The sequence below is a fragment of the Melospiza melodia genome, chromosome 19 (assembly GCF_035770615.1).
Source record: "Melospiza melodia melodia isolate bMelMel2 chromosome 19, bMelMel2.pri, whole genome shotgun sequence".
Lineage (NCBI taxonomy): Eukaryota > Metazoa > Chordata > Aves > Passeriformes > Passerellidae > Melospiza > Melospiza melodia.
The window spans coordinates 1,461,811-1,474,155 of NC_086212.1; the positions used below are offsets into that span (position 1 = coordinate 1,461,811).

The following is a 12,345-nucleotide window of genomic DNA, read 5'->3' on the forward strand; positions in this document are numbered from 1 at the left end:
GCAGGATCTGTTGCTTCATCAGAGTCTGACTTAATATTTTTAATGTAGTAAAAATTTTGGAGTACAAAACTCAAGTGGCAAGGAACTTGCAGATAGACTAAAGCTGTGAGGTTGTTCCTACAGTCTCCAAAGTGAGCAGGAACACTCTGTGCCTGGGTTTGGGCAGCCAGAGTTGGCTGTCAGCGTGAGCAGGCAGACACCTCTCCCCAGCCCATCGAAAGCACAGCGAGGGCTCCTCTCAGAAGCTTTTTGTACATCTGGCTCTTATGCTTCCAGCCTTGGTTCTTTCCACTCCTGCTTTGTGCAGGTAAGTGGGACAGACCTTGTGTGTCAGAACACACTCCTTGTGTGGCCACAGAATACTGAAGGGTGGCCAGGTGAGCAGCCCTGGGCTTGAGCAGAGCTGTTTGTTTGGAAGTGCTACTAGAGTGTGTCCATCCTGCATTTCCACCTCAGGACCAGTCAGAGTGATCCTTTCAATTCCCAGGGATCTTGGGGATGTCACCTTAACATCCCCTGGTCCCTCTCTGGGACTGGGGAGGGGATTCTGCCCTGGCACCAGGGCCAGACAAGGCCTGGGCAGCTGCTGTGGTCTCCTTGGCTGTTTGTGGAGGACACATCCCCACTGGTCTTGTCTGATTCCTTTCAGAGGGATGTTTGGTTAATCACAGAGTCTTAGAGTTGTTTGGACTGGGAGGGACCTTAAAGTTCATCTCATCCCACCCCCTGCCATGGACAGGGAACCTTCCACTGTCCCAGGCTGCTCTGAGTCCCATCCAGCCTGGCTTTGGGCACTGCCAGGGACACAGGGGCAGCCACAGCTGCTCTGGGCACCCTGTGCCAGGGCCTGCCCACCCTCATGTTCCTTCCCAATATCCCATCTAACCCTGCCCTCTGGCAGTGGGAGCCATTCCCTGTGTCCTGTCCCTCCATACCTGGTCCCCAGTCCCTCTCCAGCTCTCCTGGAGCCCTTTCAGGCCCTGGCAGGGCTCTGAGCTCTCCCTGGAGCCCTCTCCTCTCCAGCTGAGCACTCCCAGCCTGTCCCAGAGCAGAGGGCTCCAGCCCACCCACAGCCCCGGTGCCTCAGTGAAGCATCACCCCGCGGCTCCGCGCTCCCCGTCCCGGCACACCGCGGCCCCGGTGCAGCCCGCCCGGTCGGGGGGGCTCCGCTTGTTGCCATGACGACGCCCCCCTTTCCCGCATGCCCCCGAAAAGCTGCGGCGGGGCTGAGCGCGGCCCTGCGGATGCGGCCCCGCGCGTTTCCACGGCGACGCCGCGGCTGAGCCGCCCCCTCCCCGCGCTCCCCGCGCACACTCGGACCGGCCCCGCGCCCCTCCCGCTCCGCGCCCCCCGCACCCCGGGCCGGGCCGGGCCGGGCCGGGCCGGGCAGCGCCGCCGGGGCTCGCAGCAGCGCCCGCCCGGGTGCAGGTAAGGAGCGCGGCCGGGCAGCGCCGGCCCGGGCTCGCCGCGTCCCCGCCCGGCCCCGCCGCAGCCCGGTGCCCGCACGGGCGAGGCCCCGGCCGGGCCAGCGGGGCCGGGCCCGGCGCTGGGGGGGAAAGCGCCGACATCCCCCGAGCTGGAGCCGCGCCGAGGGGCTGGAGGGGCCGGGGCTGCGCTGGAGGGGCGGCGGGGCCGGGACGGCGGGAGCGGCTCGCTGGCTCCGGCCGGGCCGCCGCCGTGCCCCGGACACCGCCGCGCTGAGGGCGCGGGCCGGGCTGCGAGGTGTGAGGTGTGAGGTGCGAGGTGCGAGGTGTGAGGTGCGAGGTGTGAGGTGCGAGGTGTGAGGTGTGAGGTGCGAGGCGCTGCCCAGCCCAGCCCGGCCCGCGGGGACCGCGCTGCCCCGGGGGAGCCTCGCCGGGCCGGGCCGGGCTGGGAGCGCCTCGCACGGGGCACGCCCGGCCGCGCTCCTTCGGGTGTTTGTGGAACAGCGGGCGAGCAGCGCTGTCCCGGAGCCCGCAGTGACAGCACTGCAGCCCTGGACAGGGCCCTGCGGCGTGCACGGCTTTGGTCCAGCCTAGCAGTGCACAAACAGCCCAGTGCACAGCTCCTGGATTGATTTTATTAGTTTTAACCTGGATTTTTTTTTTATTAGTTATAAAAGAAAATAAAACACTGGACAGTTAAAAATATTTGAGGTCAGGTATCCCATCCTGTTTAGATGTTTCCATCTGTGTGTGGAAAAACATCCAAAGTGTGCAGGTGTGGGTGGTGAGCGGGGCTGGTGCCCTCAGGGGCACTGGGAGGTGGGGGTGACAGTTCCCATTGTGCCCCTCATTAGTGCCCGGGCTTCAGGCTGCCTGCTGGCCTTGGATGGTGTCACCTCGACCCCTTTGGAGTGGCACATGGGATTGCTGGTGACTGCTCATCCTCCCCACCTGTGGGTCTGAGCAGATCCACAAGCCTGAAAGCTGGTCCTGGTGACAGCGAAACTCCTGGGGACAGCAGGTGACAGCCAGCCTGAGTGTCTCTGCTTTGTCGTCCGTGTCTGAACCTAAAGCTGAAGGCAGCTTGCTGCTTTATTGCCCTTCTCTCTCTGATCTCAATTTCCACAGAATCTGTTTTCTCTTTTGAAATGTGTAACATGAACAGCCTCTTACTGCACAGAGGGACGTTTCATCTGGTTTTGAGATGTTGATAAATACCGTGGCCCACTCCAAACCTCACCATGCTGCTCAAGAACCCAGGAGCAGAACTTTGTGGTGTCTGGTTTGTTACAGAGCAGGCATTTGCTCCTGGCTTTGGAGCAGCAGTCACATTTGGAAGGGAAGAAGTGTGTGATTGTCTTTTTCCACTGGGCCACCTGTCTGTGCCAAGGGTGTTCCTGAGTGCTCCTGTGTGTATACAAAGCAAATATTTTCTGTAGTGCCATTAGTCTCCTAAACACCTGCCCTGGGCAATGCCAGAAGTCAGGGGAAGGTCTAAGAGAGCAGCTCTCAGCCCTGCAGGTCTCTGTAGTGCTCTGGTGTGCCACTTGCAGTTTTAGCATGATCCCAGCTGGTGGTCTTTCTTAAAGGCTGAATTTTGCCACTGGAGGTAATTAAAAATCCATATCTCAGCTGATGGCAAGGATGGGGAAGTTCTCTGTTATGGCTGAGGAAATTCCTGAAAAAAGTAATTTACAGAATCTCAGGCTGGGGGAGGCTGGAGGCACCTCTGGAGGTCACCTTGCCCAGCCCCTGCTCCATCAGGGCCAGCCAGAGCCGGCTGCCCAGGGTGTGTCCAGGTGGCTTTTGAGTCTCTGCAGGGATGGAGACTCCCCCAGCTCCCCGGGCACCTGTGGCAGTGCTCGGCCACCCTGCCAGTGCAGCAGCGTCTCCTGAGCTCGGAGGGCCCCTCCTGTGGGTCACTCTGTGCCCGAGGCCCCCGGGGCTGTCCCTGGCCCTGTCCCCTCTGCAGCCTCCCCCTGGCTTTTCATGCCCAGGGATGAGATGCCCTGAGCCTGCTCTGCTCCGGGCTGGGCAGTGCCAGCTCTCTCAGCCTCTCCTCATGGCAGAGACGCTGCAGTCCCTCCATCAGCTTCATGGCCCTGTGCTGGACTCTGTCCAGTCTGTCCCTGTGTCCCGTCCTGGGCAGCCCAGCTCTGGGCCCAGCACTCCAGGGCTGCCTCACTGCTGTGGAGCAGAGGGAAAGGATCCCCTCCCTCTGCCAGCTGTGGCACAGCTCCCAGTGCAGCCCAGGACGCTGTTCTGCATTGCTGCAGGAGCACATTGCTGCCCCATGGGCATCCTGGTGTCCAGCAGGACCTTTCCTCCCAGCTGAGCAGCCCCCAGCATGTACCAGTGCAGGTTTTAGGAATATTTAAAATTCCAAGAAGCCAGTAAGTGAATACCTGTCAATATTGTTTGAATCAGAGTACTTCAAGCCAATTTTGTGATGAACAGGAGCACCTCTCTCGAGCAGATCCTGCTTTATAAGCACTGTCAGGGCTGTGCAGCGGCTCCGTGCCGGGAGCTGCTCTCTCCATGCTCCTCTGTGCCCTGTTGCACACAGCATGTCCCTCCTCTTCCCAAGGAATGGATCACTCCCTGGTTCTGCTGTGATTTGGTGAGAGGATGTGGCAGGGCTGCAGCCCTGGAGATGCTCTGCCAGCCCCAGGGTCACTGCTCTGTTGAGCGTGGCTGTGCCAACACCCAGCGATCCCTGCTGGATGAGCTAAACCTCTGTGAGCTGCAGGGCCAGTGATCCTGGTTGTCTTTAAGTGTGTGTTTTGTGACCTGTGTCCCTGTCTGTGTGGCTGGTGTCCCCAGCTCTCTCAGGGTGGTCAGACTCAGGGGCCCTGTGCTGATGCCCTTCCCTGCTGGGCCATGCAGGGACCCCTTCTCTGTGCTGGTGCTTTGTCTCCTGAACCTGAGGGTTTGTGTCTGACAGAGACAAACAGTTCAGAGGCACTGATCCTGCTGTCAGAACTGGTTGGAGTAGGCTGGTGGGGCCTGGCTGCAGACAGGCTCCATGTGCACAGCCCTACCCTTACACAGGGCACAGGATTCCAGGAGCAAAGCAGGAGGGAGCAAAGCACTTCCAGATGAGAATTGTCTTGAAAAATTCCACCCTCCAGCAGCACATTGTGGTGTTCTCTGGAGGGACCATGTGGGGGTTTCTTGGGGTGGCTTTCCTCCTTCCTGGCTTTTCCAGCCAGGGATCCTTGGCTGTCCCTCAGCAGAAGGCAGAAGTGAGGAGTGGATGTGAGGGGTCCTTGTGGATTGGATGGGCAGCTGGCTGAGGAGCTGCACCTTCTGTAAGATGTGGAGCTACACCCAATACCAGGAAAAATGGAGAGCTCAGGGCCTCACTGTTTGGGCCAAAACAGCTGCAGCTCCACTGTTGCTCTTTTAAAAGCTGGTTTGGGGAGTGGGGGGGTTTCAAGGCTGCTGAGCAGCCTGATTCTGGTTTGTCTGGGTGGGCACAGCTTTATCAGATGCCACTGGGACATGTGTAAGCCAAAAGCTTTTTAAGACAACAGCTAAAAAAAAAAAAAAAAAAAGATAAATAAAGCTTTTGTTCAATACTTAGGGCAATCAGCAGAACAAATCATAGAATATCCTGAGCACAAGGATCCTGGTCCAACTCCTGGCCCTGCTCAGACACCCCAGCAATCCCACCCCGTGCCTGAGAGCTTTGTGCAAATGTTCCTGGAGCTCTCCTGGGGAGCCTGTTCAATGCCTGACCACCCTCTGGGGTTAAAACCCTTTCCTAACACCCGAGGAAAAGTGTGAGTTTGGTTTGCTCATTGTTGTGTTAATTTGCAGATTTGCATCCTGGTAGGCTGAGTAAAGACCAGGCTGGGTAAAGACCAGGCTGGGTAAAGCCCTGAGCAGCCATCCCACCCTGCTGGGAGCAGAAGGTTGAATTACAGACCCTGGGGGTTCCTGAATTACCCTGTGATGATCTGGGTCACTCCAGGGCTTGCAGGATCCCCTGAAGGGATCTCTGGGGCAGTGGTACCTGCCTGGGCTCTGGCACCAGAGCTGTCTGAGCTCTGGGTCCCCCTCCATGGCCTTTTCTCTGCCCCCAGAAGGAGCAGGGTTATCAAAGTGCCTTTGTGCTGCTGTGGTAGTGGTGCTGGGGCGGGTCATAGCTGTGGCTGAGCCCCTTTTCCTTGTGTAGCACTCCTGACCTGGGATACTTCACAGCAGGTTGGGCTTTTTTACAAAAATTACTGAATTTACATTATATAATTAATATATTAGTAGTAAGTGTTTGAAGGAGTTAATATTTTTAAACATTTATATAATATTAACAATAGCTACTATTTATTGGTATTACTTATGGAAAGCAGAAACAACAGAAGTTATGAGTTTATTACTAACAATTCTAAAACTTTGAATCATTGGGGAATCAGCTGATGGCTTTGTAGATAGAATTTGATTGACTTTTTAAAATGTTTTGTTTTTAGAGAGATTTTTGGTAGTTGTATTATTAGTAGTACTTGTATCTTTATATGGTGATTTCATTCCTTGGGAAACACTTTTTACAGTAAAAGATTTGTGTTTATATTTGGGATGGTACTGATTTGTATAGTGTCCTTCCAGGGCGTTTTATACCAGAATTTAAAAAACTGTGAGCTGCAAACAACGTCTCCAATCCTGATTCTCAGTCCTCCAGGTGGGGATGGAGTTCTGCAGCCCAGATATTGTGCCATGCCCACACGTGTGGGGTTACCCCAGGAATGCTGAGTTAAAAGTTTACCAGTGTGTGCTCTGGCTGATGGGAGGAGTGTTGGTGGGAAATTCTTGTCTGACACCGCGGACGCCCCTGACAAGATGTGGGAGAGCCCTGGGAGCTGCTGAGTTTCAGCTGTGGCAAGAGTGTGCTTACAAGTTCACACTAACAGTGTTCTTGCTGCTCATGTGTGGCCTTGGAACAGTTTTGGGCTTGGAATAGAATTTGTGCTCCATGTGTGCTCAGAGGGCAGGAGCTGGGACAAGGAGTTAGGGAGAGGTTTCCACCAGCAGCACAGAAGTTGCTCCAGCCAGGGGTGCTGGGGAAAGCACTCACACTGCTGCTGAGGGACAGGTGAGGGGAACAGGAGGCTCAGTTGGTGGGAGAATGGTGGCATTGTTCAGGTTGTAGAGGAACTGTAAGGTCACTGAGTCCAACAGCAGGGCAGGGCCGTGGGCTGGATGGGCTCCTCTACCTCTTGGGGGGCTCCCAGCCCTCTGAGCTGGGCTGCCTCAGTGCTGGGATGTGTCCTTGGCTGCAGAGAGGCCTTTCCCAGGAGGTTGCTGGAGGAGGGCTTGTCTGGAGGTTAAGGTCTAAATCTCAGTTGTTTAGCTTTTCCAGTTTAAAGAGCAACACCACAATCTGTAATCCAAATTCATTCTCTTCACCCTGAGCTCACAGTGTCCACAGCATCAGCCTAGATCTGTAAGGATTTGGAGAGTGAACCACAATCACAGAATATGTCAAGCTGGAAGGGACATCTAAGGACCATCAAGTCCAACTCCCTGCTCCTGGCACCCAAAATGAAACCATAATGTTGACTACTGCTTCACATTTCCTGTGCAAATATTTGCTTTTGTGTTCACATCAGAGACTGTGAGAAACTCAGGTGGAGCATCATGGACCTGAGCACTGGACCTCATTATTTCTCTTCATTTCTAGGCATTTCCAGTCCCAAGTTCTGTTTGAATTAAAAAAAAAGGCAAAAGTTCCCACAAAATGAAGAGTTGTCCTTGAAACATTTGACCCAATGATGAATCAAGGATTGACTGGATTTAAGTGCCAAAAAAAGCAGATAGATTCCTACTGGGTATTAGGAAGCACTGAAACAGGTTGGCTGCTAAATCCATTTTGACTTTCACTTGGAGTCTGTTGTCCAGATTAGTTTTTCAGTTCCTTGAGCTGTTTTGACACTTAACAGTGCTTTTCTGCACCTGGAGAACCTGAAAGGTCTGTGCTGTTTGCCAGTTGAGCATCAGGTGTTTCTGGTCACAAACCTGACAGAACCAGGAGAAGTAAATCCTCCCCTCAATGTGATTGCACCTTCCCACTCTGTGCCCTCTGATTGTAACACCTTTATCTGAATGTCTCAGCTTTTAAAATTCCAGACTTCGTCCTTTGTAGCCCATTTCTTAGCTAACCCTACTTCACTGAAATGAATATCCTGTTTTCCACGTGGATGTCTTTCCTTTCAAATTCAGATTGCATCAGGAGGGGCCAGGCCGTGGCTGTGGTCCTCTGTGTGGCCCTGCCTCCATGTTGGCAGCAGGTGCTGTGGAGAGGGTGCTGCTGACACTGGAGTCCCTGGGCCCATGGCTGGGGGCTGCTCACAGCCAGCCAGGGCCAGTGGTACCCTCGAGACCCTGACACTTTGCTTCCTCCTTGAGATTCATGGCTAGACAGTCTTGGTTTGGGAAGACAGGTGCCTGCTGAGGAAGGCAGGAGCCTCCCCTGAAGTGGAGAATGTGAATCCCCCCACCACCACCTCCAAATTGTTGTCATTTTTAAATTCAGGGGCTCTCGGGCAAAAAATATGGGAGCAGGAAATAACAGTTCGTTAATAGGGAAGAAAATAAAATGATAAAATAAACAATGCAGTACACTAGAACAACACTGACAGAGTCAGAACCAAACCTGACACCCTGTGGGTCAGGGTGTTGGTGGCAGTCCCATTGGAATTGTGGCTCAGCCCTCCTGCAGTGTCAGGGCTGGTTCTGCTGGAGCAGGGATCCTGTAGAGAAGGATGGATTCTTCCTCTGAAGATCCAGTGGCAGAGGCAGCTGCTGTTCCTCTGGGGAATCCAGTGGAGAAGCTGTGCTGGTGTTCAGATTCTCCAGATTGTATCTGGGTAGCAATGCTTGGCTCCTCCCTCTGGGTGGAGCATCTCCCAATGGGATGCTGTAGTTCTTATCAGCATGCAGGGACATTCAGTAGCTGCTGTCAGCAGATGATCCCCCCCCAGGGAGGAGTGGGTGTGGAAGAGATAAGGAAAACTAAAACTGCCCAGTTAATAGAAGACAACTGCCATCCAGATGGCAAATAGAATACATCTTGTCTTGCAATCTGGGACAGACAGGCTGAGCATCACCAGTCCTGTGAAAAACTCACAGCTGGGGTACAGGGACCTCAAGTTCCCCCCAGTAACTCACACCCCCAGTAACTGCTGTCACTTGTGAAATTCTCTTGCAGCCGCTTGGAAGATCAAGGGTGACACTCGGACGGGAGAACGGGAAGGGGCCTGCAGGGAGCTCTGCCTGCTCCAGGGTGGGATTTGGCAGCCCTCAGTCACAGTCTGTCGTTGTGGGCCCCCGTGGGAGCCAGCAGCAGCTTGTGGTGGACCTGTGCTCGTGCCATCTTATGGTGGTGCCAGGTGAGAAAAAACCCTCAGCATTTGCAGGCTGTGAGCTGGCACCTCACAGAAGGGGCTTGCATGGGGCATGCTGTGACCTTCATGTGGGTTCAGTGGACCTTCAATGCATCTTGCAGGGGTTTCTGCTGGGAGAGACCATCCTGTGCAGTCACTTTCTCGCTCTTTTATTGTGTTTATACTGGTACCCAACTTGATTTCTTCCCTGCTGCCCTGCAGGGCCTCGCTGTGTGCCCAGGCAAGGTGATGGAGAGCAGGGGGGAGATGGAGGTGGTGAGGAGCTCCAAGAGCAGTGCTGCTGGGGAGGTCAGTGTCCACGTGGTCACCACCGAGAGTACGGTGCAGAGCACCCACCTGCCCACCACTGCCTTCATCATTCCAGGTATGTGGAGCAGCCCTCTCCACCTGCTGCCTCCCCAGCCTGGACACCCACACTCCTTGTGGAGCTGTGCTCCTCCCAAACCTTGGGAGGCAAAGCCATGCTGCTGTTGCCATCTTGGATGTTCTCTGTGGCTATCCCACATCACTTGGACTGTTTGTGGACAATCAAATCTTCCTGAGCTTTAAACTGAGGCCCTGATAGGAGGGGCCCTGAGCCAGGGCAGCACAGTGTGCTGGTGCCTGCTCTGTAGGGCTGTGGGCTCCTGGGCTGCTGCATTAGCAGGGAATCCCACAATAGCTCCAGCTGGAGGGGATCCATAGGGATCATTGAGTCCAAACCCCTGCTCCTGGCAGGAGCACCTACAATGAAACCATAGGGACTGAGTGTTGTTCACACACTCCCTGATTTGGTGCTTCCCTGGGAGCCTCTTCCAGGCACTGAGCAGCCTCAGGGTGAGGAACCTTTTCCTAATGTCCCACCTGAACCTGCCCTGAGGCAGCTTTGCTCCATCTCCTCGGGTCACTGCTGGTCCCAGAAGGGGGAGATCAGCCCCTGCCCCCGGAGGAAGGTGCAGACAGCAATGGGGTCACCCCTCAGCTTCTCCCCTCCCAGCTGGACGGGCCAGGTGGCCTCAGCTGCTCCTCCCAAGTCCTGCCCTTGGACCTTTCACCATCCTGGTCCCCTCCTCCAGCCCTCATCTGTCCTTGGTGTGCTGAGGGGCCCAAACTGTCCCCAGGACTGCAGGTGAGGCTGCCCCAGAGCAGGACAGTCACCCCCTGATGTCCCCCTTGGAGCTGCCAGGGCACTGCTGGCTCCTGTTCCACTTGCCCCCAGCCCCTGAGCCCCTTCCCCAGGTAGCTCCCCAGTCTTGCTCCCCAAGGCATACAATTTTTCAGGATTATCCCATCCTAGGAGCAGAATCCAGCTGTTACTCTGGTTTCGTGCACATGGTGATTGGATTGCCCAGCTGTCTGTCTATCCAGATCTCTGTGTAAGGCCTCTCTACCCTCAAGGGTGTGCACAGCTCCTCCTAATTTAGTGTCATTGATAAAATTGCTTAATGAACATTCTGTACCCAAATTATAAAAAATTTAGGAGCACTGGCCCTAAACCCTGGGGAACCCCACTGGTGATGGCCACCAGCCTGATGTGCACCCAGTTCCTGTAAGGCTTTGAGCCCAGCTGCAGGAGAGCCATCATCCAGTTCACCCAATGGACAGTGGACTGGATGAGCTCTGCACTGGACTCTTTGTCCAGAAGGCCACTGTGAGAGGCAGCATCAAGGCTTTGCTAAAATCCTAAAAACCACATCTATTGCCTTTGCTTGGTCAGCTTAGTGGGGTGACCTTTCCATAAAGGGAAATTCACTTGGTTAACCAGGACTTCCCCTTGTGAACCTGTGTTGGCTGTGACCAAGGACTGCCTTGCCTCTCCAGTGTTTTTCAGTACCTCCCAGAATAACCCTCTCCCTAATTTTACCAAGCACTGTAGTGAGACTGACAGGCCTGTAATTATCAGTCATCCTTCTTACCCTTGAAAACTGGGACAATTTTGTGTGCAATTGACCAGTGTCTTTTAGGAGGTGTTTGAGCAAAGCATGGTTGTGTGTTAGGTGAGATCAGGGATGTTCTCTAGAAGCAGATCTCCCAATTTTTCCTGGTGCCTCAGTTCTCATTGCAGAGAGGTCCTGGGTTGCACAGTATATTCCTTTGAAACATAACTAAACTGAAAATTGCAGTGCAGGAGCAAACTCTGGTCACATCAGGGCACTCTGTCACATCAGGGCACTCTGTCACATCAGGCACAGAGACAGTCTGAGATCAGGCTGAAGTGGAAACCCTTGAATGTGGACAGTGTTGGTGCCACCCCCCAGCATGAGCCATTACTGGCTGCAGATTTTTTTGTGTCACTCTGCTTCCTTTGTGCTTTGGCGCACAGCAGAGCCCTCACCTGGGAGGCCATGTCCTCTGGGATCCTGGGCTGCCTTTGAGCCTTGTTTGCATCAGTGAAGTGTTCTGTGTATGCCTCTGGTTGTTTGTCTCCTTTCTTCCCCTCTCAAGCAAACGCCACTGCCATCAACCTTCCCACGAGCACCTTAGAAATCCAGCGATTCCCCCGGGAGCCCCAGAGGAGCACAGGGGCCGAGAGGCCAGACAGGGGAGCAGGGAATGAGCCCATCACTGCTGCTGTCATTCCCCAGATCAGCGGGGTGCAGACCTGCAGCACAGTCCGTGTGCTGGAGTGGAAAGATGGGGTGGCAACTTTGCCTGGGAGCAACCTGCGGGTAAGTGTAGCCCTGGGCCGCTGGGTCTGAGCCCTCTGCCTCTCCCCACAGCTGATTGTGCTTTTAAATCCCTCAGGATGTGCCCTGGCCCCCCTGCACCCCAGCTGGAGGATCCCTCAGCTGCCCCAGCTCTTCTCCTGCCCCATCCCTGTGGCCCTGCCATCCTGGGGGCTTAGCACAGAGCTCACAGAGGTGCCTGGGGGGCTGCAGCAGCTCTGCCCTGCACAAGGAGGCACAGGGGTGCTATGTGCTGTGCAGGACATCTTCCCTTCCAAGCTGTGCTGTGGGCTTGGCTCTGCCCCAGCTCCTGCCCTCATGCTGGGAGCAGCAGCCTTGTGCTCATCCTGCAGTGGGTGCCTCAGGGGTACCCTGAGTGCATGACAGCTTGCAGAAAATGCACCCATTTCTCAGCTGTGGCTCAGCCTCAGGACGCCTCATCCTGCAGCTCCCCACCTGCCAGCTCCAGCTGAGTGCCCAGCACGGGCTGCAGGCAGGGCACCTTCACAGGGCCTGGGGTGCTGTGCTCAGAAGAGTTGTCCTCTTGTCAGACACACCGATGACCATCCCCGTCCCTTATTTGCAGAACAACCACCAGTTGTATGTCTGTCTGCTGAACTCTTTCCTTGCTTTTTGTCCATTGCCAGTTCCGGATCAATGAGTACGGCACGCTGAAGGTGGTGAGTGCTGACAAGCTGCCTCCTGTGGAAGCCGTGAAGGAGGCTCACACAGACAAAGATGGGGACTCCGAGGTGGCACCCCCCAGCAGAGACAATCCTACTGTGGCTCAGGGTAAGGGCACCGTGGTGGCACTTGCGGGGTGGGTACCAGCATGCAGCAGATGCTGCCTGGTGTCTGCCTGTCTGTCTGTGTCCC

The 12,345-nt window shown here is 55.2% G+C and overlaps 1 protein-coding gene across 2 annotated transcripts in view; it reads left to right on the forward strand.

Moving 5' to 3' along the window:
• Positions 1-1,361: 1,361 nt before the first annotated feature.
• L3MBTL1 (L3MBTL histone methyl-lysine binding protein 1) overlaps positions 1,362-12,345 on the forward strand; it is a 28,134-nt gene continuing 17,150 nt past the window's right edge. For both annotated transcript variants that reach the window (XM_063172125.1, XM_063172126.1), the window contains exons 1-5: positions 1,362-1,428; positions 8,629-8,809; positions 9,026-9,188; positions 11,249-11,472; positions 12,117-12,261. In XM_063172125.1, coding sequence (XP_063028195.1) covers positions 9,053-9,188; positions 11,249-11,472; positions 12,117-12,261 — 505 coding nt within the window. In that variant the 5' untranslated portion in view covers positions 1,362-1,428; positions 8,629-8,809; positions 9,026-9,052. The remainder of the gene's footprint in view (positions 1,429-8,628; positions 8,810-9,025; positions 9,189-11,248; positions 11,473-12,116; positions 12,262-12,345) is intronic.